General features: G+C 31.2%; 7 protein-coding genes across 15 annotated transcripts in view; 5 read left to right on the top strand and 2 right to left on the bottom strand.

Moving 5' to 3' along the window:
• Positions 1–601: 601 nt before the first annotated feature.
• LOC115244474 (E3 ubiquitin-protein ligase MARCH2-like) lies at positions 602–3,503 on the top strand. Of its 2 annotated transcripts, XM_029822138.1 has the most exons (4): positions 602–1,047; positions 1,229–1,389; positions 2,291–2,535; positions 3,207–3,503. In XM_029822138.1, the coding sequence occupies exons 1-4, from the start codon at positions 954–956 to the stop codon at positions 3,292–3,294; spliced, it is 588 nt and encodes a 195-aa protein (XP_029677998.1). In that variant the 5' UTR covers positions 602–953; the 3' UTR covers positions 3,295–3,503. The 2 variants fall into 2 exon arrangements, with proteins under 2 accessions (XP_029677998.1, XP_029677999.1); XM_029822139.1 differs by lacking the exon at positions 2,291–2,535 and having other exon boundaries at positions 603–1,047; positions 3,207–3,283.
• A 638-nt stretch (positions 3,504–4,141) lies between these two features.
• LOC115244575 (RNA-binding protein 8A) lies at positions 4,142–5,702 on the top strand. 3 transcript variants are annotated; one of them, XM_029822307.1, is made up of 5 exons: positions 4,142–4,275; positions 4,371–4,433; positions 4,765–4,911; positions 4,987–5,252; positions 5,344–5,702. In XM_029822307.1, the coding sequence occupies exons 2-4, from the start codon at positions 4,373–4,375 to the stop codon at positions 5,250–5,252; spliced, it is 474 nt and encodes a 157-aa protein (XP_029678167.1). In that variant the 5' UTR covers positions 4,142–4,275; positions 4,371–4,372; the 3' UTR covers positions 5,344–5,702. The 3 variants fall into 3 exon arrangements, with proteins under 3 accessions (XP_029678167.1, XP_029678165.1, XP_029678166.1); XM_029822305.1 differs by having other exon boundaries at positions 4,143–4,275; positions 4,987–5,248; positions 5,344–5,698; XM_029822306.1 differs by lacking the exon at positions 4,142–4,275 and having other exon boundaries at positions 4,282–4,433; positions 4,987–5,248; positions 5,344–5,698.
• An 82-nt stretch (positions 5,703–5,784) lies between these two features.
• Positions 5,785–10,782, bottom strand: LOC115244574 (26S proteasome regulatory subunit 6A-B). Of its 2 annotated transcripts, XM_029822303.1 has the most exons (4): positions 10,628–10,773; positions 9,721–9,885; positions 6,357–7,325; positions 5,785–6,044 (listed from the first exon to the last, which is right to left on the bottom strand). In XM_029822303.1, the coding sequence occupies exons 1-4, from the start codon at positions 10,667–10,669 to the stop codon at positions 5,934–5,936; spliced, it is 1,287 nt and encodes a 428-aa protein (XP_029678163.1). In that variant the 5' UTR covers positions 10,670–10,773; the 3' UTR covers positions 5,785–5,933. The 2 variants fall into 2 exon arrangements, with proteins under 2 accessions (XP_029678163.1, XP_029678162.1); XM_029822302.1 differs by lacking the exons at positions 5,785–6,044; positions 6,357–7,325 and adding an exon at positions 8,180–8,439 and having other exon boundaries at positions 8,752–9,885; positions 10,628–10,782.
• Positions 7,337–8,097, top strand: LOC115244576 (RNA-binding protein 8A-like). The gene is made up of 2 exons (XM_029822308.1): positions 7,337–7,643; positions 7,739–8,097. The coding sequence occupies exons 1-2, from the start codon at positions 7,339–7,341 to the stop codon at positions 7,767–7,769; spliced, it is 336 nt and encodes a 111-aa protein (XP_029678168.1). The 5' UTR covers positions 7,337–7,338; the 3' UTR covers positions 7,770–8,097.
• Positions 10,783–11,005: 223 nt separating the features above from the next.
• Positions 11,006–14,637, top strand: LOC115244571 (TBC domain-containing protein kinase-like protein). Of its 2 annotated transcripts, none has more exons than XM_029822296.1 (12): positions 11,006–11,450; positions 11,530–11,779; positions 11,864–12,092; positions 12,169–12,443; positions 12,543–12,689; positions 12,770–13,052; positions 13,118–13,295; positions 13,357–13,563; positions 13,634–13,893; positions 13,943–14,088; positions 14,164–14,326; positions 14,392–14,637. In XM_029822296.1, exons 1-12 carry the CDS (start codon positions 11,246–11,248, stop codon positions 14,497–14,499), a joined length of 2,451 nt encoding a protein of 816 aa, XP_029678156.1. In that variant the 5' UTR covers positions 11,006–11,245; the 3' UTR covers positions 14,500–14,637. The 2 variants fall into 2 exon arrangements, with proteins under 2 accessions (XP_029678156.1, XP_029678157.1); XM_029822297.1 differs by having other exon boundaries at positions 11,007–11,450; positions 13,961–14,088.
• A 152-nt stretch (positions 14,638–14,789) lies between these two features.
• On the top strand, positions 14,790–19,495 carry LOC115244511 (protein broad-minded-like). The gene is made up of 8 exons (XM_029822202.1): positions 14,790–16,465; positions 16,515–16,873; positions 16,946–17,142; positions 17,203–17,613; positions 17,702–18,021; positions 18,586–18,763; positions 18,845–19,060; positions 19,148–19,495. Exons 1-8 carry the CDS (start codon positions 14,790–14,792, stop codon positions 19,265–19,267), a joined length of 3,477 nt encoding a protein of 1,158 aa, XP_029678062.1. The 3' UTR covers positions 19,268–19,495.
• LOC115244572 (apoptosis-inducing factor 1, mitochondrial) overlaps positions 19,466–22,924 on the bottom strand; it is a 4,629-nt gene continuing 1,170 nt past the window's right edge. For 2 of the 4 annotated variants that reach the window (XM_029822298.1, XM_029822301.1), the window contains exons 2-12: positions 22,539–22,840; positions 22,375–22,435; positions 22,135–22,289; positions 21,936–22,066; positions 21,650–21,822; positions 21,376–21,567; positions 21,102–21,292; positions 20,757–21,009; positions 20,524–20,672; positions 20,073–20,312; positions 19,466–19,845 (exon numbers count right to left, since the gene is read on the bottom strand). In XM_029822298.1, the coding sequence (XP_029678158.1) occupies positions 19,774–19,845; positions 20,073–20,312; positions 20,524–20,672; positions 20,757–21,009; positions 21,102–21,292; positions 21,376–21,567; positions 21,650–21,822; positions 21,936–22,066; positions 22,135–22,289; positions 22,375–22,435; positions 22,539–22,840 (1,919 nt within the window). In that variant the 3' untranslated portion in view covers positions 19,466–19,773. The remainder of the gene's footprint in view (positions 19,846–20,072; positions 20,313–20,523; positions 20,673–20,756; positions 21,010–21,101; positions 21,293–21,375; positions 21,568–21,649; positions 21,823–21,935; positions 22,067–22,134; positions 22,290–22,374; positions 22,436–22,538; positions 22,841–22,924) is intronic. The other 2 variants (XM_029822299.1, XM_029822300.1) reach the window with 2 other exon arrangements.

Below are 22,924 nucleotides of genomic sequence, written 5' to 3'. Positions count from 1 at the left end.
ATAAAATATATTATGTTTGTTTTAGATATTTTAAAATAAACTAGGATATAATATTAAATAAAATAACGGAAATATATTTTCTATTTATCATACATTAATGATATAACAAAATTACTGTAACGTAACATCGATACTCTCGTTTTTGCGATATTTATAAGTTGAATGATAGTTTAAATTAATTTTATGAAACTGAAATATTTAATTTCAATTTTATAAAAATCATTTTCTTATAATACATTATTTCTTAAAATCAAATAAATTCTATTTATTTTCAATTTCTTAAACGATAAATTATACTTATAACATTAAACGTACGCGTATTTTTTATTGATTATATATACATATAAAGTTTTAATTTTATTTTGATATTTATTAATAGAGATTTAAAAAAAAAACTTTCTGCATATATATTTATTAATAAAATTTAACAATAATAATTTCGCGCATCAATACCCGCGCCTTGGCTTTTATTTGCCAGTTTTCTTACTTATTTGTTAGTACTCTGAGCCTATTGCTGTTATTATATATATTTTGTATATATTTTGAAGGGCAAGCTCTCGTCTATAATGATTAAAATGTAAGAAAGTCTGTGTGCTTCTTCAACGACGACTCTTTTAATTTTGTATATATTTTTAAAATAAATACTTAACAAAAATGTTCAATATACATAAAAATAAAAGAAGTTTCTAGAATCTTAAGGCTTCAAGGTCTTAAGTATATGTATTTTAAGCAGCTGTTCTTACTAGAAAGGTAAATGTATAAATAAATCAAAACACGCACACACAGTATTAAAGATAGCAGTATCAAATTAGTATACAACATATATTAGTGACGACGCACAAAGTAAAATTTATAAAACTTTGGGTTAATATATTGACTCTGCATTATTGCAATAAAAGTTTATAGCTATATAACGAACTTTATTACTCAATAAATTAATAATATAATTAAAAATGAGAGAATTTGAGCTGATCGATACATGGAGCCGTGTGCAACAGGAGATTTTTAGGTCAGTTACTACGACTTCATGCTGGCGTTGTAATGAGGGTATGCAGTTTTTTTTTTACAAAATACCTTGGATAATAAAAATTCTTTTTATAAAGATACTTGTGGAATAAAATTTTGAAATCTGTGTTATGTATACACACACAATCTATTCATTAAAAAGATTGCATATATAGTATTACTACTTAAAAAACAATTACATATATAAATCTATTTATGATAGGTGCGAATAAAGGAAAAGTCATAATATCCCCGTGTAAATGTACGAATCAATTCATACACGTTCATTGTCTAGAGATATCGGCAAATACTCGGAACATACTTCACTGTCAATTTTGTCGTACTCGATATCCATTAGAAATAAAGCATAAATCATTATTAGAGGTGAGACATGAAAGATAATAATCGTATAAAGTTTGCAGAAAATAGCAGAATAAAAGTTTAGAAAAAAATTAAAAAGTTTTCCATTTCAAAATAGATTATTTTGTAACTTAAAAACGTGTTGTGTTCACACAAAAAATAAGCAAATGTTAAAAAACAAACTAATAGTTGTTAAAGTCAAAGTTCGTAACTAGACATATATATGTCAAAGTAATAAAGCTTTGGTAAGAACTTATATATTATCATATTGTACGATTAGTTTATAATTTATCACAAATTTAATAAACAAATTAGAATGTAAAAATATAAATAAGAGTATATTAAAGAAGAAATAAAAATATAATTTAAACAATGTTTTAAAATTGATTTTGGTTATAATAATTTTGTTAGAAGAATGATTAATATAATATAAAAATATAGTTTATATATCATATTATAATATTAAATCTTTCATCATAATATTATAAATATGTTAATATTAATATAGAAAAATTGCTTCTTTTTGTATTTAAAAAAATACTAATGTGATTTATTTTAAAAAATTATTTTAAAAAATACTAATGTGATTTATTTAATACAGAAATAATTAAAAATTTCTCTTTATGTATAGATACGAAAAGAAATTACATCTTTTATATAATATTTATAAATATGTATTTTGCGCATCTATATATATATATAATCTCATGTACTTTATAATTAATTAAATTTGTACTCTAAATAAAGTAATAAAAAATTCTTTATGTTTATAATACAATGATGATATAAAATATGTTGATTTAGATAAAATAAAAATATAATTTAAACAATGTTTTAAAATTGATTTTAGTTATAATAATTTTGTTAGAAGAATGATTAATTTTTTCATTAAACGTGCGTATATGTAATACTAATATTATAACAGTGTTACAGAGACAGTACATTGCTTCAGATGCTTCGAGAAATTCGTGCTCCTCTTTTTGATATACTAATTTTGATATTCTTCTACTCGGCTTTAATTATCGTACTTATTTATGCCCTTTATGTGATCATATCATTTAATAATATCTGGTATCACAAAATCTTTATCATTATGGTCAACCTCTATTTATGGGCTTTTATTTTCTTCATTTATATGACAATGCCTCATGTAATTTACTTTAATAACAGGTATGTTCAATTAATTAACTATTTCCATTTTTACATACAGTTTTGTAAAGATAATAACTCGTTTAAATCTAATTTTAACGACAAATCATCTGACAAATTTTAGAGTTGATTTTTTCTTAGTAAAATAATTAAAGTCAATTATAGATGATCATAAATAAATATCCGAATTGTAAATAATTGCGAGTACGGAATTCTCAACAAAATAAATTTCACAAAGAATAATCATATTTCTCTTAATTAATTTTAAACTTACTTTTAATGTAATTTATTATTATTATTACTTATTATTGAGAATTAATTATAAAGATATACAATGACTTATTTTGGTATTTTTACTGACAATAAGGCAAATCCATCAAATTCAAATTGATAAAAGAATCCTTAGATTAAAGATGATTAAAATGCTCTGAGACACTTTGTATACTATCACAATAAAACAATTTTATTAATCAAAGAACAAGTATTCTAATTATATAATTGTAAAAATACTAAAATGTATATTTTAATAAGAATATATAACAGCATTATACATATTGGATTGAACGGAAAGTTCGTGCCGTTTTCTCGGTCTTCATCTCTTAGTAAAAAACGGAATAAACTTTCCGTTCAACCCAATATAATAAATATAATGAAATAAATTACTTGTTTTACTCTTTTTGATCTATTTACAGAATACGTGAAATTTATTCTCAATGGTATAAAAGCACTCAAGAATTAAAACTGATGGAACAATACCCAAATAATATTCGAGTAATTTAAGTGTATTAAATAAAATTTTATTATTCTGTATATTTGTAGGCTATAATATACAGTTATAAAGAAGATGTAGAAAAATTGCTTTTATAAGATATTTTATATTTTTGACGATACTTTAAGAGACTTTAAGAATTCCCAGTGAGAAATACCGATCGAAAAAAATGTATTTCTGTATTTTTCATTGGGTTAATTTCATATTTTTAAATATACTATCAATGTAGCACGTATATATATATATATATGCAAATTCAAATTATAAGATTTCTTTTTCTACATTAATAAAGAGAATATATTAATATTAATAAATATATAATATATTATATAAAATATAATATTATTAATATAATATAAAAATATAGTTTATATATCATATTATAATATTAAATCTTTCATCATAATATTATAAATATGTTAATATTAATATAGAAAAATTGCTTCTTTTTGTATTTAAAAAAATACTAATGTGATTTATTTTAAAAAATTATTTTAAAAAATACTAATGTGATTTATTTAATACAGAAATAATTAAAAATTTCTCTTTATGTATAGATACGAAAAGAAATTACATCTTTTATATAATATTTATAAATATGTATTTTGCGCATCTATTTTAGCATCGAAACAAGAATTGATTACAATATGTTGGTTTGCAATAAACATGTTGCCACAGGCTTTGTCAAAATCTTATCAACAGCTTGGAAAATTCTTCTAGTTCCACTGAAAAATAAATGTATTACACACACACACATACACACACACGCACACGCACACGCACACGCACACGCACACGCCACGCACACGCACACGCGCACACGCACGCACGCACTCACAAATACACAATGTAGATGGCGGCACTAAATGAAGCTTATATCCCATGGAAAACGTTAAACTAAGATGGCCGCTTTCTAGATTATTTATATTATCTATGCTTTCTAGTGGCGTTCTTGTAGAATCGTCGCTTCGCCGCTATCCGACTATCCTTCGGTGAGAATTTGTCATCGTATTCTCTACAATTTTTATTTATAATCAAATAATAAAACAAGATATAATATAGAAACACTTGCATATTATTTAAATAGCCATGGCGGACGTCTTGGACATTGATAACGCTGAGGAATTCGAAGTCGATGATGAAGGAGATCGTAAGTCTCGTTTCTCTTTGTGGGTGTTTTGCAAGCATCAATTTCAGTATCTCAATTTCATAACCTCATCTTCTAACTCTTCGATTTTTTTGTATTTTACTATTATATATTTATCAATTTTTAATAGAATATTTTTATAAGTTGAATACCATAATATTTCTCTCTCACTGAATGTTAAATTAACATATAATTGTTTAAAATTATATTGATAGCAAGTATTCTCTCAATCTTATCTGAATACATCAGATAGCAAATATTTATAGGAAGAGATGTTATAACAATATTCAAATTATAATATAATAGACTTTTAATTACTTTGATATGCTTTCAGAGGGTATTGCTCGTCTTAAGGAGAAGGCAAAGAGAAGAAAAGGTAGAGGCCATGGTGCAGAATTAGTATCAACAAGAGATGACGTTGGCCATTATGAGTCCATGAATATTGTCGAGGAAGATGATAACGAGCCTGGACCTCAAAGATGTAAGAATATTTTCTTTGTAACGTTTTAAATCATGAAACTGTTACAATATACTCTTATTCTTTTCATATTTTTAGCTGTGGAAGGATGGATTTTATTCATAAATTCAGTGCATGAAGAAGCACAAGAGGATGATATTCAGGATAAATTCTCTGAATTTGGTCAAATTAAAAACTTGCATTTAAATTTGGATAGAAGAACAGGATTTTTGAAGGGTTATGCACTGGTGGAATACGAAACATTTAAGGAAGCACAAGCTGCAAAAGAGGCTCTGAATGGTACAGAGATCTTAGGTCAGGCTATTTCTGTTGATTGGTGTTTCGTGAAAGGGCCCAAAAAGTAAGTAATACTATGTAGCTATATTGAGATTTTTAAACTAATATGATACTTTGAGATGGTATATATATTAATATTTGATATATTTATTTTTACAGAATCAGAAAGAGAAGTCACAGGAGGCGATGAGCATATCTTATGTAAAATATGTATCCATTAAGCTTTAAAAAACTTCATACAAACATTAATCAATAAATAAAAAAAAAATATATATATATATAAAATCAATCATATATAAGAAAATGTTTCAAAATAAGACAAATTAATATTTCGTACAAATATTTTACTTCCATTTTTTTTCATTTCTTCTAAAAAAATTTTTGTTTAGTTTCATATATTGTTAAATATTACGAATTTCTATAAAGCATATATAGAGACATTTAAATGCTAAATTAATCATTAAAATTTTATTTTTATAATGGTGTATTATGTAATATTCAATAAAAATTCCAATTGATAAATTTGATTTCTCAATCCACATTGCAAAATAATATTTAAATAGTATATGTACTTTCTTGTACAAGAAAATTTTAGAATAATTGTGTGTGTGAACAATAATACATATATTTGCTAAAAAACCTAGAAGTTGAAGACTTGAGACAAGATTTAATTCTCTTCTCTCTTACTACTATATTTATTGTACAAAAGTTAGCTTAATAAATAAATGATCTGTGACAGAGCATAATAATTAAGCATAATAATTCAGATTTGCTTTCTTTTTCGCTTGGACTTCATTGATAGCTTCCATCAAATCTTCATGAGTCACTTCTGTTGCATTGCGTCGTAATGCTATCATACCCTGTAAACACATCACATCTTAATCATTTTGAAGAGTTATGTATATAGAAAAGCTCGAGTTAATATAAGTCATAAATTAATTGGACTAATCAGATTGCATATTATTAACAGTTATTACGAAATAATTAAAAATAATAATTATTCACTGAATAAAACTGATGTTATATTTGTAGATATAAATGGAAAAAAAAGTTTTATTTTATTTAATTTTTGATTTTAAAGAATAAATTTTTTTTGTCACATTGTGAGTAACTCATTGTATTGCCCTATTTATACTATTACTATGATTAGATTTAAACATAAAGAGACTTACTGCTTCTACGCAAACAGCTTTGCATTGTGCTCCATTAAAATCATCCGTTGATCTGGATAATTCCTCGAAATTCACATCGGGCGACATATTCATTTTGCGTGAATGAATTTGCATGATGCGCGCTCTGGCTTCCTCGTTGGGATGTGGGAACTCGATTTTTCTATCCAAACGTCCAGATCTTAATAAGGCTGGATCTAAAATATCTACTCTATTCGTGGCGGCGATTACTTTGATGTCAGCAGTCGAGCTAAAACCATCCAATTGATTCAATAGCTCTAACATAGTGCGTTGTACTTCCCTGTCACCCGCTTTCTCTGAATCGAAACGCTTTGTGCCGATAGCATCTAGCTCATCGATGAATATTATTGCCGGTGCTTTCTCCTTGGCCAACGAGAACGCGTCTCTGACTAATTTTGCGCCATCACCAATAAACATTTGTACTAATTGCGGACCGGCGAGTTTTAAAAAGGTAGATTTTGTTTGGGCAGCACAGGCTCTAGCTAGCAAAGTCTTCCCAGTTCCAGGTGGACCATAGAGTAGAACGCCCTTAGGCGGCTGTATTCCTAGGTTTTCGAATTTTTCCTTATGCGTCATGGGCAATACAACGGCTTCGATTAACTCCTGAATTTGTTTGTCCAGTCCACCGATATCAGAATACTGTTCTGTAGGTCTTTCATCCACTTCCATGGCTTTAACTCTGGCATCGTATTCGGCCGGCAGAGTCTCCAGCACAAGGTAACTATCCTTGTTCACACCCACCAAATCACCTGGCTTCAGCGATTCGGCATCAACTAGACCGATCACAGGTAGAAAGTATGTCTGACGGGTCGACGTCTTTATAACTGCGCACTTGCCCTTTCTCTGCGCATCTAAATCGACCACCGCCCCATCTTCCTCCCCCATGTCCTGTGGGTCGACATCTAACAACTCGATGACGTTGGACACTAGGTATGGTAGGGTCTTGTTTACCTTGATTTAAATCATGAAACTGTTACAATATACTCTTATTCTTTTCATATTTTTAGCTGTGGAAGGATGGATTTTATTCATAAATTCAGTGCATGAAGAAGCACAAGAGGATGATATTCAGGATAAATTCTCTGAATTTGGTCAAATTAAAAACTTGCATTTAAATTTGGATAGAAGAACAGGATTTTTGAAGGGTTATGCACTGGTGGAATACGAAACATTTAAGGAAGCACAAGCTGCAAAAGAGGCTCTGAATGGTACAGAGATCTTAGGTCAGGCTATTTCTGTTGATTGGTGTTTCGTGAAAGGGCCCAAAAAGTAAGTAATACTATGTAGCTATATTGAGATTTTTAAACTAATATGATACTTTGAGATGGTATATATATTAATATTTGATATATTTATTTTTACAGAATCAGAAAGAGAAGTCACAGGAGGCGATGAGCATATCTTATGTAAAATATGTATCCATTAAGCTTTAAAAAACTTCAAACAAACATTAATCAATAAATAAAAAAAAAATATATATATATATAAAATCAATCATATATAAGAAAATGTTTCAAAATAAGACAAATTAATATTTCGTACAAATATTTTACTTCCATTTTTTTTCATTTCTTCTAAAAAAATTTTTGTTTAGTTTCATATATTGTTAAATATTACGAATTTCTATAAAGCATATATAGAGACATTTAAATGCTAAATTAATCATTAAAATTTTATTTTTATAATGGTGTATTATGTAATATTCAATAAAAATTCCAATTGATAAATTTGATTTCTCAATCCACATTGCAAAATAATATTTAAATAGTATATGTACTTTCTTGTACAAGAAAATTTTAGAATAATTGTGTGTGTGAACAATAATACATATATTTGCTAAAAAACCTAGAAGTTGAAGACTTGAGACAAGATTTAATTCTCTTCTCTCTTACTACTATATTTATTGTACAAAAGTTAGCTTAATAAATAAATGATCTGTGACAGAGCATAATAATTAAGCATAATAATTCAGATTTGCTTTCTTTTTCGCTTGGACTTCATTGATAGCTTCCATCAAATCTTCATGAGTCACTTCTGTTGCATTGCGTCGTAATGCTATCATACCCTGTAAACACATCACATCTTAATCATTTTGAAGAGTTATGTATATAGAAAAGCTCGAGTTAATATAAGTCATAAATTAATTGGACTAATCAGATTGCATATTATTAACAGTTATTACGAAATAATTAAAAATAATAATTATTCACTGAATAAAACTGATGTTATATTTGTAGATATAAATGGAAAAAAAAGTTTTATTTTATTTAATTTTTGATTTTAAAGAATAAATTTTTTTTGTCACATTGTGAGTAACTCATTGTATTGCCCTATTTATACTATTACTATGATTAGATTTAAACATAAAGAGACTTACTGCTTCTACGCAAACAGCTTTGCATTGTGCTCCATTAAAATCATCCGTTGATCTGGATAATTCCTCGAAATTCACATCGGGCGACATATTCATTTTGCGTGAATGAATTTGCATGATGCGCGCTCTGGCTTCCTCGTTGGGATGTGGGAACTCGATTTTTCTATCCAAACGTCCAGATCTTAATAAGGCTGGATCTAAAATATCTACTCTATTCGTGGCGGCGATTACTTTGATGTCAGCAGTCGAGCTAAAACCATCCAATTGATTCAATAGCTCTAACATAGTGCGTTGTACTTCCCTGTCACCCGCTTTCTCTGAATCGAAACGCTTTGTGCCGATAGCATCTAGCTCATCGATGAATATTATTGCCGGTGCTTTCTCCTTGGCCAACGAGAACGCGTCTCTGACTAATTTTGCGCCATCACCAATAAACATTTGTACTAATTGCGGACCGGCGAGTTTTAAAAAGGTAGATTTTGTTTGGGCAGCACAGGCTCTAGCTAGCAAAGTCTTCCCAGTTCCAGGTGGACCATAGAGTAGAACGCCCTTAGGCGGCTGTATTCCTAGGTTTTCGAATTTTTCCTTATGCGTCATGGGCAATACAACGGCTTCGATTAACTCCTGAATTTGTTTGTCCAGTCCACCGATATCAGAATACTGTTCTGTAGGTCTTTCATCCACTTCCATGGCTTTAACTCTGGCATCGTATTCGGCCGGCAGAGTCTCCAGCACAAGGTAACTATCCTTGTTCACACCCACCAAATCACCTGGCTTCAGCGATTCGGCATCAACTAGACCGATCACAGGTAGAAAGTATGTCTGACGGGTCGACGTCTTTATAACTGCGCACTTGCCCTTTCTCTGCGCATCTAAATCGACCACCGCCCCATCTTCCTCCCCCATGTCCTGTGGGTCGACATCTAACAACTCGATGACGTTGGACACTAGGTATGGTAGGGTCTTGTTTACCTTGATCTTTTCTGTATTTTCCTTGATCTTATCATTCTGTGCCTGGAGTTCATGCGAAATTCGCATCACTTCGCTCTTCATTATCTTGATTTCGTTATCCAGAAGTCGCGTACGTGATACAATTTCGTCCGTGGACATTCGCAGGACATCTTCTCCCAGTGTCTCCTATGAAACAAAGATCCATGATCTTTTTTACAAAGTTCTTTTTTATAAAAGTTGTTAAATATTATGTGTGACAGAAATATGCTTTTATATACTTTATATATACATTATATATTTTAGAAAATTAAAAATGAAAACAAAGTTATTTCGGCAGCAATATTTTATATAATCACTGTACACAAGGGAAGCAAATATGTTTCTAAATATGCAATATTTACAGCACAAATATTCATTATTAACATATTCAATCCTAACTTCCAAAAATTCTATTTTATCTAGTTGGTGTACTTCCATGATCCATAGTGAACTTAAATCAATGCAATATTTTATTTAGATTAATCAAATTAAATTAAAATAATGTTTTATTTTTGTTCTTTGTAGTTTTAGAAATATAACACATTAATACAATTTTGATGGAAGAAAACAAATGAAAACGTAATGTATTCCTTTTTGTAACATGACTAAAGCTTGTAGGATGGAAAAATTTAATAATTCATTGCCATTGCAATAAATCCTTAGACTCAGTTATACTGAAAAAGCATACATAGAATAAAAAAGCAGAAAATAGAAAATGAAAATGTTCATCAATTTGCGTTAATTATTAGCAAATATAGCACGCAAATATCGTATGTGTATATATGCTTGTCATTCAGTGCCTTTAACCTATAAAACACAGTATTTATAGATACTAAATAATTAATTCTCTCTTGGAACTAATCTTTTAAAAAGAAAAAAAAAGAATTACCTCGCCATCTTCCCAAATAGATTTATCCTCGAGCGTAGCCATTTGAAAACTCTTCAATCAATCTTTCCTAGCTTACTGTTCTAAACTCTTTCAGGGGATCCTGAAATGATAGCCGTGCCCCGGATTCCCCGGAATAGCGTTCTCATCTGGAACGTAAAATTGTCGGTAATACCGACAGGTAAAAACAGTGCGATATCATGATTGTCACCGACTAATTACTGTTTGGCTACGTTAGTATAGTACGGTTCAGTATAGATGACAGTATATGAATCGAGCTGAATTCTTACCATTTTATGATACACGGTTTTCATTAGAGCATATATATGAGACTTGTCATTGTTATCATTCTCTGATATGATCTATATTCTCTGCTCTGATATATCAATTGGTGTCTTTACCATACAATGTATTACAATTGTGGTTATGCATTATTTTGTTGAGTGACAGCTGTAAAACGATGAAAAGAGGAGGCGGATCTTCCACCTTCCACTTTGAGAATGGCATAAAGAATGCATGAAACTCTCTTTGCAATAAGTATGAGTGACAGAAAATCTGAACCAGAACAGTGGAATTGGCGCAAATAATTTGAGAATTTTATGGATAATTATATATACAAATATGTGTCCTGCACTTTTGGAAAACGAAAAGCGATGCTTGGGGGGCATGACTTTTTTTGCACAAAGTCATCCAGTGGAAGTATGTGGCAGCAATGGTCTGCCACTCACGCCAAATTCCATAACTATTTATGGGAAATCACAGTTTTTAAAGACCATTTATCATCCTCATCTCTCCCCTTATCTCGATATAATTAGAAGCAAGCATGGTTAGTTTTAATAATATAATTTTATAAATCTATTTGTGCGCATACTGTATTTATAATCATCTTGTTTATGCATTTGTAGAGAGAATAGTGGTTGTCGCAGAATACAGCGGAGATCCATTAAGCATCAAACATGATCTAAGTACAGAAGAGATTATCAAGATATCCTTTCAATGTCTTTTGGCATTAAAACATATGAATAAACTAGATCTGATACATAGACATTTAAGTCCAGATAATATTCTGATTAAGAAAAATGATGATGTACAGCTATACAATTATGGATTATATTATATGACAGATGGTGGAAAGAATGTATCCTTTCCGATTGGGTACTTTAAAATATTCTTTTTCATCAATATAACTTAATACATTTAAATGCTTGACAAAATTTAAAATAATATTCTTTTTATTAGTTCTCCAAAGTATACGGCACCAGAAGTATTCTTAAATCCTAGTCCAAGTGGTGTTAAGGTAGATTCATGGTCGCTGGGAATGATTATAGCGGAACAGTTATTGGGACAATCTATTTGGTCCGGTGTGAAATTGTCTCAGTGTTTAAGGAAAGTTCTGAGCTTAATATTATGTGATACCAGTATATTCGAACGTCTTGCCAGGGAAAATAATTGTTTCAACACTTATGAAGTATGAATCCATTTTCTAATAGTACAATAATAGTATAATTACAGTCTAATATTATATATTTCTTTATATCATGCAGAAACTATCAAAAGAGTTAAAGGAATTTGTAGATTCATGTCTACAAATTCATCCTGTTAAACGTAAAACTCCAGAAGAATTATTGGAATTACCCATATTCACAGAATATTTAATAAGAAATGCACAAGAGAAGGAAGAAAATCTTTATAAAAATGTTATTGTTAGAAAAATGGATGAGTTGTATTATTTATGGCAGTTGGCTGGTGGAGATATTACTGTGGATTTAAAAAAGCAGGGTCTCATTAGATCAAGGCCACCCATTTTATCTATCCCGAAGTAATTATTAGATATGTATTTGTTTAGATAATAATAATTATATATATATAGTGAAATAAAATTTAATAGGATTTTAAGTAATATTAAACTTGTTTTTAGCTTGGTCATATTACTGGGCCAAATGTTTGGACAAAGGGATACTGCTAGCCTACTCGATGTAAGAATCGTGAAAGTTCCTATGGAGACTCTTCGTCAGCGTTTAGCTCATATTCCATACATAGCAAATTATCCTTGGTTGACAAATCAGTCAGTATATACATTCATTTTCATTCAATCTTGTACTTATTTCGATATTGTAGAATTATTATAAATATATTGTATTGCAGAATGCGGGTTCAGGCGCAGGAAGACTTAACGAATGCTGCGTCCCAGTTGCCGTTAATTATAAGAGAACGCGACACGGAATATCAGTTTTACAGGCTAGTCCTGTTTGACAGACTCTTACAGGTATATCCGCTTACTCAGGAGGCAATTATCGAGGAAGCACACAAGGATATACCACCTCCAGTAAGGGGTGCGGTATGGGCGGCTTTGCTCGGTGTCACTGGCAACATAAAGAAACGTTACGATATGATCGACAAGGAGACACCCACTCATACTGATCGGCAGGTACGACTGCTATATTAAAAAAATTATACTCGGTATATAAATGCATCTCATTGATAATTTGTCAGATAGAGGTGGATATACCGAGATGTCATCAGTATAGCGAATTACTGTCGTCTGGTGCTGGGCACGAACGATTGCAGAGATTACTAAAGGCGTGGGTCAGGAATAATCCGCATTACGTTTATTGGCAAGGGCTCGATTCGTTGACAGCGCCTTTTCTTTATTTAAATTTTAATAACGAAGGTATGATTATCCGATTCGCGTAATTATGATTCCTTAATTTATCGCGCCATTTATATTTTAGCCCGAGCATTCGCATGTCTCTCCGCTTTTATACCGAAATATCTTCACAAGTTCTTCTTAAAAGACAACTCGGCAGTGATACAGGAATACCTGGGCAAATTTTCTCAAATCATTGCATTTCACGATCCTCAATTAGCGAATCATCTAAAATCCATAAACTTTGTACCAGAACTCTTTGCGATACCCTGGTTCCTAACAATGTTTTCACGTAAGTTTCACTGTTTATACTATCCTTTTGTATTATTAATCGTCGATGCTAAAGATTATTAATATTTTAGATGTATTTCCACTGCATAAGATATTACATCTGTGGGATAAACTATTGCTGGGCGACTCGTCATTTCCTCTTTTAGTTGGATTAGCGATATTGAAGCAATTGAGAGACTCCTTATTAATGTCTGGTTTCAATGAGTGCATTCTCCTGTTTTCCGATTTGCCCGAGATTGATATAGAACTGTGCGTTAAAGATTCCATGACGATGTACCAAAACACACCTGCTAGCATCACATATAGAAAACACCAATATAATACAACAAAGGTACAATAACAATATCACCAATATATTTTAATTTTCTACATATTATAAGACTCTGATTGATTTACAGGATGCAAACTGGATTGAACCAGAAATGGGAACTGAAAAAATGCCGAGAATAAATGTAGAGGATTTTTTAAATCTCTACAACAACTCGCCCAGCAAAATTATAGCGGTCGATATACGTAGCAATATACAGTGAGTATTTTTACGAACTAATAACAATTCTATTACTTAAAGATTTTTATTTTTCAAACTGATAATTTTTAACAGATTTGAAAGAGGCGCTATTCTGGGTAGCATTAATATTCCATTCACGAGTGTGCAGTTGTCTCAAACTCATATCGAAACACTCGGACCACATGCAAAACCGTTGATGGATAATAAAAATAGTGTTGTTGTAATTATTGGACCGCACGATCAAAATAATGCGCTGGTAAGTAATCATATAAGAGAGAATTATGAAAAGAAATTTACTGCAACATATATTCTCTGCAACAGTTTGCAGATTTTCTAGTAAAATGCAATGTCGTGGGAGTTTGCTCTCTGCAAGGCGGAATTAACGGATTACGATCCAAATCTGCGAATATCATAGTACCTGCACGCTAATTGAATTACGTAATTACATTAATGTATATAAAATACTCAGATTTATTCGATAAAATATAATTGATATTATATTGCCCTGTAAAACATGTATGTATGTACAAGAGCTGTATACTTTTGTTATAAAACGGTTCATTGTATATCTCGTAGTGTATATATGTCTTTCATGTGCTGTAAAGTATGTCTGGTTACTATGGCAACAAATGTCAAAACTATGGAAACTTAGACACGTGCACGTTTCCTTGCACTTGCTTAATTTTACTTGAGTAATATTAGTGTTTAGTTAAATAAATATGGAAAAGAATGTACCACCGGATCTTCATAAATGGCTAAGGAAATGCTTAAAGAAGGAGTTTGGAAAAACCATACAAAGCGCTATAGATAAGGAACAGGAGCCGAACGATATCGTTTACAAGCTCACGCGTTCGAAAGACATGGCCACTTTATTGAGTTCTATGAAGAAGGCAATTGCCGAGCAATATATAGTAATAAAACCTTCATCCGCGGCATCGCGATCGCAATCATCACTTTCCTTTACCAGCGATCTCACAGCGGACGATTGGGCCTCCCCGCAAGGAAACGGTGAAGAATATAGTTGTATTATCGATAGGATCAGTCGCGATAAACCAGTTCACGTGAGACTGGCCGGCTACGAAATTTTATTAAAGATTGAATTGTCCAATATAAATAACAGTTCGCAATGGGACATTCTTCAAAAAACGTTGCTGGACGGTCTCACGGACGATAGCAGAGCCATATTCGAAGCTAGCTTGCAGATACATGCGAAGTTACTCAATTTCCCACAATTACATAGCATATATGGCAATTTATTAGGCGCGTTCAATGCGCAATATCATTCGCAGAAGATGCGCGAGACTCTGCCTACTCTAATCTCTGGAATTAATTTCAAATTCTTCCTACACGAGAAACTGTTCTATATAATGTATCTGATAATTCAATGTCAAAAACAGATGTTGAAGAACACTAGGCATAGCGACAAGACTATAGAAGAAATCATTGAACAATTTATAGTATTTCTCAGTACGCATAGTTTTGGCAATAAATTGCAACCTAAAACCTTAAACATGTTAAACATTATCTCGGTGTTGGAGCCTCAGGCCAAATGGAGCAAGAGATGGCTACATAGCTTTTCTACAAGAAAAATTTTCGTCGCCGCTTTGGCCAAGTCTCCGACGTTTCTGCAGAACGTTGTCGAATGCGTCATGAACGGTCTGAAAGAAATACCTTGTTTCCTGTCAGCATCTATCGGGGATGAGGGCAACGAGCTGTGTATTTCCGGGAATACGATAGAAATTACAACCTATCTGCATTGTTTGGTTTTCATTTCGCAGCTTTGTAGCTACAAGGCGAGTAGAACATTGTTCACGGAAAATTCGTTGAAAACGCCATTGGACATCGCTGATTTCCTAATAGAATTATTGAATTCCCTAAATAAGTTAGCAACAGAAGCATCGAGCGGAGTATACAATACTTCTTGTAGTGCTCTGCAAAACGTACTCAATGTATCAGAAATATTATACAATGCTGAATTTTATCATATCGCGTTATGCCATTTGATGTCTCTTCCTGAAAACGATATAAAAATTTGGCCACACATATTGAACATTATTTCTCACATGGTAGATACGGTCGATGGATCGGTATTTTTGACCTCGCATTGTAAGAAGCATTCTGCAACAAATTCTGAAAACGCATCATTAAAATGCCCAGTTGCGGTCGTAGTACAGTATGCGTCGAATTTATTAAAACAACCATTTTCCATAATGGATACAGAATGTGTCCTTAACTCATTTAGCTTGTTAGAGAAATTATTCGGCGTTATTTATGACGCTTACGAAGCCGCGCAGGAACAAATAGAAACGCAATTTTATCCAGCTGTTGCTAATTTTTACAAAAAATTAAATAAATGTGGCGTCGAGAACGAGAATAAAATTCAGCAACTTGATAGGTAATGGAAAAAAATTTATCTGTATTTCTAAATTTATAAATTGATTTCAATTTCTAAAATTTTATTACAGCGCTATCAAAAAGGTTTTACTAAAAATGGTATCGATACCGCTCGGCTTGCAAGCTCTCGTCAACGAGAAATTGGTGTTCGAGGAATTGATTCGCGGATTAATCGTTCCTCTAAGAGCGACCTGGAGCTCCACCGACATAGTCAGCTTCATCTCGTCTGCTGGTTATTTCGATCTGGGCTATAACGTGCTTGCGGATCTCGGACCCCATGTCCTGTCGACTTTACTATCACAAACTTGCGCGAATGCGGAAGATCCCAAATGCTTTTACGATCCGTGGGGCAAAGAAAACGTCGACGAATTTCTACATATACTTACGTTATTTTCGCTCAATTTTAATTGTAAATATTTCAAAAGCAACTGTTGTAATATTTCCCGTATATTTTTTTTTTAATATGTGATTAATGGAACAGGTTTCGCCGCGTTTATGACGAATGACAACGAATTGGATAACAATGAAGAAAAGGACTATCCTTCGAATTTATCTGAACTATTGCAGGCTGCGTTAAACGAGGATTCTCGTTACCATCATTTGGGTCTTCTATCATTGAATGTAGTAATTTGGAATATAGACATTTGTGTTTATTTAATAAACTCGTTAAACTTTCAGGTAATATATTTGACATGCGATAAAAATATAATTATAATTGTATATAATAATTATTTCTAGGTAGCATTGTTAAATATTCAGAAGGAGAGCACGATAATAATTGAAGTTCGTAACGAACAAAACGATGAAACTGATTATGAGCAGACTACGATAGAGAACGATGATAATGATAAGCCAGAGCTAACAAAAGAATACATAATTGACAATTCCAGTTTTTTACGACGTAATATTTTATTGAAATCGTATTATACGATATACAATAGAAAGCAACACAATGTACCATTGGAAGAATATGAACTTTTTTCGGAATTTCCACCTCCCAGGATATATGCAGATATGATAGAGTTTTCAGTTATGGAATGTGATTCAGAACTAAATGACATGCTGCAAGATGAGAGGCCCGGATTATTAGATATTGGTTGGGTATCGCAAGTTAGGGTGGCTCATAAAGCTTCGCGATGTCCGATGAAGGTGATTCCATGCAAATAAAATTTGAAGTATGCAATTTAATTATGATATGACCAGATTTATAATAGATCAAAAATGATTTTTATCTTAGAATTCAACAATGACGAATTTATTGAACCAAATGCACAAAGCTATCCCAACTGCGGATTGGGTAGAACAATTTGAATGGCAGGAGAATATAACATATGATGCAGACTATTGGCTCCCGGAAGATACACACGCAATTAATATTGCTTTGAATTACGCGGAACAACGGCAGATTTTAAAGAACACTGATGATAATCAGAAAAATTTGAAACAATTCATTCATTCTGCCTATATATTTATACAATACAACAAACCGAACAGGTTCGAAGGTTTCGATTGGTTCTTGACAACAGTATTCATTATTTGTGATGGAGATTTAGACAAGTATGTAATACATCATTTGATGTTAACTTCAAATAATCTATTTTTCATTAAAGAAAGAGAGTTATTAATAATAAAAATTGAAGCCTCAGCTGACCGCGAATCAATCTTTTGACAGTGTTTTATTTTCCGGTATAGTCTAGTAGCATCTTTATGTTCAATCGGATAAATCTCTTCGTAACGTCTTAATTACAAAAAACTAAAATCGATCAAACAAGACTTTACTTTCTAAACTACTGTCAATAATGATTAACTCAAGCTAGTCATGTATCATCATTGGCAGGTCTCAGATTGAAAACTTGATTTTCACCGAGTCAATGATCCCTTTTTATCATTGACCCGTCTCGAGATAGTTCTTTTTCATCATCGACCTATTATTATATAATGCGATAATTAGTGTTTATATGAGTAAAGGAAAAATATCAAGACATCTATGGCTATATATATATTTGGGACTTTAACCCAAGTTTCCTTGTATATCAGGCAACCACTGTGCCACTTTGTTCTATTGTCCAATATCCTTTGCCTATATCTCTTGACTAGTACATTAGCAATAATTAATTACAGGTGCAAAACATTTATCATGCAATTAATTCAATTTCCATCGACACTGCTCCTCTGGCCAAAATTGGGCAGAGTTATTGACGAAAAAAATAACGAAAATACTAGTTCGCAATTCACTTTTATGCAAGTTTTAGAAGCCATGGTTAATATCGAGCTTCCAAATATTAAATACGGTTTAAAGGTGATTGAACTTTTTATCACATTTAAAAAATTTAATCATCTAAAAGAAAATCATGTAATATTCTGATTTTTAAACGATAAGGATGTTTGTGGTGTGAACTGGTGGATGATATCCAATAGAATGATATCGCAATGCTTCTGGGGACTTCTTCCATGGAGTGAAATAGTTCACTTTTTTGCAATTTGCATTTTGTATCCTCCCGATTATATGGTGTATTATTGTATATCACTTTTGCAATATTGCCGAGATATTTTGCTGGAGGATTTTACAAGTAGAAAGATGTGGCCAGAAAATATGGTACGTACACGCGAAATATATCAAGTTAAACAATTATTTATATTTAATATATCATTAAATAACGACCAAATGCGTCTTCACACACAGATATTGGACGAGTATCGTTGTCATAATTACATTTCATACATGGATAATTTGGGGCAACGATACAGAAATCGAGTTTTACCGGCAATGACTAAAAATCTAAATTCAGAAGATGAAATATAAATGTATTTAATGTAGCTTATCATCTTGATATCTTAAAAAAATAAGAAAGAGAAAAATATGCACATATAACATTAACAATATATATAAAACAGCAAACTTTATCCTGCAAATGAAAATATTTTATATAGATTCTTTATGTTGAGGAAATTATATATCAGTAAAATGATGTATCTATGTAACAAATAACAATTAACGTTGTATATAATTAATAAAATTATCTTTTTTATTTCTCCATGTGTATAAATACTTTTAGTTAGCATTAGTTAATGAAACACATACTTTGTACGTGTATGGGAACGTTTTGTGTATATATTTACTATATTTAGAAATCTCCACATATACAATATAAAGTAACACTGGCACTCATAATTCGCATACCTGCAAAATTCAGCAAATTGTCGATCGTGAGTTTTGTGATGATAATATCTCATACTGGAATTCGAATATTTTTTTACATGCAATAAAATCTCTTACTATATTGTCATTCATTCTTGTTAATCAAACAATCAATCTTCGTGAATCGTAAATAATTTTGCTACTTCATTTAAATCCTCATACTTTGTGTCCCCTGCAAGAACCTAAAATATCATAAAAATTATTTCAAGTTACTTATTACAAGTTAAATATTTGTTTTATCTGAATATACACATTTTATCTATATTGAAATTAATTAAAATTACATTATAATTTTAATTAATTTCAATATAGATAAAATGTGTATATTCAGATAAAACAAATATTTAAAATAAATTATCACAAAACAATACACAAAAACAAGATTAAGGATAACAAATCTCAGACTTACTCGTCTCGCAATCGACATTCGGTTAAAGATATTCCATAGCACTATTCCTACTACAACATCATCTCGTAGATAGAAAACAACACCTTTCTCGAAATTTTCGTGCTTTGTAGGTTTCTGGACTGAGTTTACATTATCTCCAGATATATCTTTTTCTTTATTTTCTGGATTTTTCACGATTTGTGTCATTGATGACTTTAATTGTACATTAGATTGTGATTCCTTAGAATTTGTCTTTTCTTCCTTGTTTTGAAAAGAAACACAAAATATAAAGGTAAACACACACACACACACACAGTAAAAATAGTTTGTTATGCCTTACTTGTCTTTTCTTCCTTGTTTTGAAAAGAAACACAAAATATAAAGGTAAACACACACACACACACAGTAAAAATAGTTTGTTATGCCTTATAAAATATACATTACACTTTATTGCATATTTAAAACTACTTACTTCACTAGAATCGTTAATCGCGTTTGCTTCTGCTGCTTTTGCAAAGACTCCTACAGTTGGCAAAGATGAGTCTACGATACCTATTGCTTCATATCCTACATCTGGCCCCAAGTCTGACCAAAACATTGATTGATGCAGATAAGGTTTACCTATAAAGAGTTACCCATTTACATTACCATACTTAATTTTTGCACTTTAATATTTTAGAATTATTTTCGGATTTGTAGAATTACCTGCACCAGTCATATTTTCGCCAGCTAATCTTCCAGAAGTGACCGCATGATCATGATGCTCAACTCTTCTTCTACCAAGTTTGATATCATAGAAACATGCTGCGTCACCAGCAACCCAAAGATTGCTTCTCGCTTCTAATTCAGCATTAACAAGGAATCCTCCTATCTTAGGCTCTGTTTCTAAATGCGAGGTTGTTGCCAAATCCGTATTTGGTTCAACACCTATCGCTACTATCACTTGATCAGCATCAATCTTTTTACATAAAAAAAAAAATTAATTCGGTAAATAAGGGCACTTGATTAATCATGCTAAAAATACGTGAAATTTTTAAATTATTGACATACAGTCTGACCATCAGTGAGAACGAGGGACAATCGACCGTTCTTATATCTATAATCTTCAACTTTTGTGCTAGGTATAGAATGAACATCTTCTGCTTCGGCCTTTTTAGTGGTCCATTCACTCAAATATTCTGGTAATATTTGTGCCATTATGAACTTCTCTTTATAAATTTGGAAAACATTTTTAGATTTATCTACAATAAAAAACAATATTTTGTTATCCATAAAATATTTTTTATAATATATGGATTATTCTGTTAATAAATGGGAAACGTACAACTTCTAGCGAGCGCGCAGGCGAGTTCCGAACCGAGAAATCCGCCACCAATGATCACAATATTTTTGCAGTTAGGATTAGAAACACTTTCTTCCAAATCGAGAAAATCATTCTTTGTTCTAAACGTTGTAATCTTGTCTTTTATTTCGTCTTCAATAGATTCGAATATTGGCAGATTCTTCGGCGATGCACCTGTAAATATAGTTGCATACGAAAAATCCAATTTAAAGAAAAAATTGTTTTTATTTTTTTTTCAATTGACATTAAAACCTACCGGTTGCAATAAGACACTTGCTGTATTTTATTTCGTGACCATCTTCAAGAATCACAGTTTTATTTATAGCATCGATTTTCGTTACTTTCCAACCCATGGCTACAGCAACTCCACCCTTATCAGATTCGAGATGAGCAACACTTGAATAGAACTCCCGTGGTTCGTAAAATATACTATGAAATAAATGTAAAAATTCTGTATGAATATGATAAGAAATATAATTATATCATATAATTGTATTAATAATATTACTGAAAAATTGTGTGGATAAATCTAAAAAATTTACCTTCTTTGAGTTCCATTCCATTGATTAAAACGTAATTGTGCAGTTGTTTCTTTATCTGTGTTGAACCAAAGTTCTTTGGATAATGGTGGCCTCATGTATGGAAATTCATCTTCTTCTGCTATAACTAGAACCTGAACAAAAATTCTTATTTGTTTAAATCAAAAGAAAAAGGTATTCAAATCTATACTGTCTAATATACCTTAGCTTTGGGATCTCTAGATTTAATTGATCTAAATGCTGAAAATGCAGCTGTTCCTCCACCTATCAATAGATAAGATACTTCCTGAGGTATCAATTTGGATTCTGCTGGAACTTTTATTTTCTCTCTAAATCTCCTTCTTCCTTCTTTCTTTTCTGTGTGAAAGCATAAATGACATATACATAGATAACACAATTCTTACATTTGTATTATATTAAAATAATTCTTAGTTTAACTTACGTTTATTTTTACCTTTTCGTTGACTTACTTCTTCACTTTTCCACCAAGGTGATGAAAATATCTATTAAAAATAGATAAAAAAAAATATTAAAAATATATTTTAAAAAGTTATATAGTAAAAAGGATTAAGCAATATTAGTTTAAAATTTTTTATGATATGCTACCTTGTATGCTGCAACTCCTGTTACAAGCAAGGCAGCAAGTAGATGCCAATAGCGAATTGGATATTTTTCATTTTTGCCAAAGTCTGAACCTTTCTTGCTTGACTGTTTTTGCTCTCCATTCAACTTGCATTCTTCTATTCTTGGGCAAGATCCTGCTTCACAGGCAGGAACATCTTTCTGTGGCTTGGAATATCTAGATTCAGGCACACATTCTTCTGGCTTGATAGTGGTGCCTCTTGGCTTTTCAGATTTTTTATTGCTTGCATCGCTACTATAGCGTAAATTACTAATATTTACAACACCTGTAAATATTTTTAATAAGCTATTAATAAAAGTAATATTAATAAAGGAAATATAATCAAGAAGAAATAATATTTACTATATAT

The sequence above is a fragment of the Formica exsecta genome, unplaced genomic scaffold (genome assembly GCF_003651465.1).
Source record: "Formica exsecta isolate Colony F162 unplaced genomic scaffold, ASM365146v1 scaffold82, whole genome shotgun sequence".
NCBI lineage: Eukaryota > Metazoa > Arthropoda > Insecta > Hymenoptera > Formicidae > Formica > Formica exsecta.
This window is presented reverse-complemented; position numbering and strand designations above follow the sequence as displayed.

Bases quoted from the DNA above. Each gene is read 5' to 3' on its own strand.
- LOC115244576 (XM_029822308.1), top strand. From the start codon at position 7,339: ATGAAACTGTTACAATATACTCTTATTCTTTTCATATTTTTAGCTGTG. The intron at 7,644-7,738 runs GTAAGTAATACT...TTATTTTTACAG, and splicing joins TTCGTGAAAGGGCCCAAAAA to AATCAGAAAGAGAAGTCACA.
- LOC115244474 (XM_029822138.1), top strand. From the start codon at position 954: ATGAGAGAATTTGAGCTGATCGATACATGGAGCCGTGTGCAACAGGAG. The intron at 1,390-2,290 runs GTGAGACATGAA...ATATTATAACAG, and splicing joins AGCATAAATCATTATTAGAG to TGTTACAGAGACAGTACATT. The intron at 2,536-3,206 runs GTATGTTCAATT...ATCTATTTACAG, and splicing joins GTAATTTACTTTAATAACAG to AATACGTGAAATTTATTCTC.
- LOC115244511 (XM_029822202.1), top strand. From the start codon at position 14,790: ATGGAAAAGAATGTACCACCGGATCTTCATAAATGGCTAAGGAAATGC. The intron at 17,614-17,701 runs GTGATTCCATGC...TTTTTATCTTAG, and splicing joins CTTCGCGATGTCCGATGAAG to AATTCAACAATGACGAATTT. The intron at 18,022-18,585 runs GTATGTAATACA...AATTAATTACAG, and splicing joins TGTGATGGAGATTTAGACAA to GTGCAAAACATTTATCATGC.
- LOC115244571 (XM_029822296.1), top strand. From the start codon at position 11,246: ATGTGTCCTGCACTTTTGGAAAACGAAAAGCGATGCTTGGGGGGCATG. The intron at 11,780-11,863 runs GTACTTTAAAAT...TCTTTTTATTAG, and splicing joins AATGTATCCTTTCCGATTGG to TTCTCCAAAGTATACGGCAC. The intron at 12,093-12,168 runs GTATGAATCCAT...TATATCATGCAG, and splicing joins ATTGTTTCAACACTTATGAA to AAACTATCAAAAGAGTTAAA.
- LOC115244575 (XM_029822305.1), top strand. From the start codon at position 4,373: ATGGCGGACGTCTTGGACATTGATAACGCTGAGGAATTCGAAGTCGAT. The intron at 4,434-4,764 runs GTAAGTCTCGTT...ATATGCTTTCAG, and splicing joins AGTCGATGATGAAGGAGATC to AGGGTATTGCTCGTCTTAAG. The intron at 4,912-4,986 runs GTAAGAATATTT...TCATATTTTTAG, and splicing joins CGAGCCTGGACCTCAAAGAT to CTGTGGAAGGATGGATTTTA.
- LOC115244574 (XM_029822302.1), bottom strand. From the start codon at position 10,669: ATGGCTACGCTCGAGGATAAATCTATTTGGGAAGATGGCGAG. The intron at 9,886-10,627 runs GTAATTCTTTTT...TTTGTTTCATAG, and splicing joins CTATTTGGGAAGATGGCGAG to GAGACACTGGGAGAAGATGT. The intron at 8,440-8,751 runs GTAAGTCTCTTT...ATGTGTTTACAG, and splicing joins AAGCTGTTTGCGTAGAAGCA to GGTATGATAGCATTACGACG.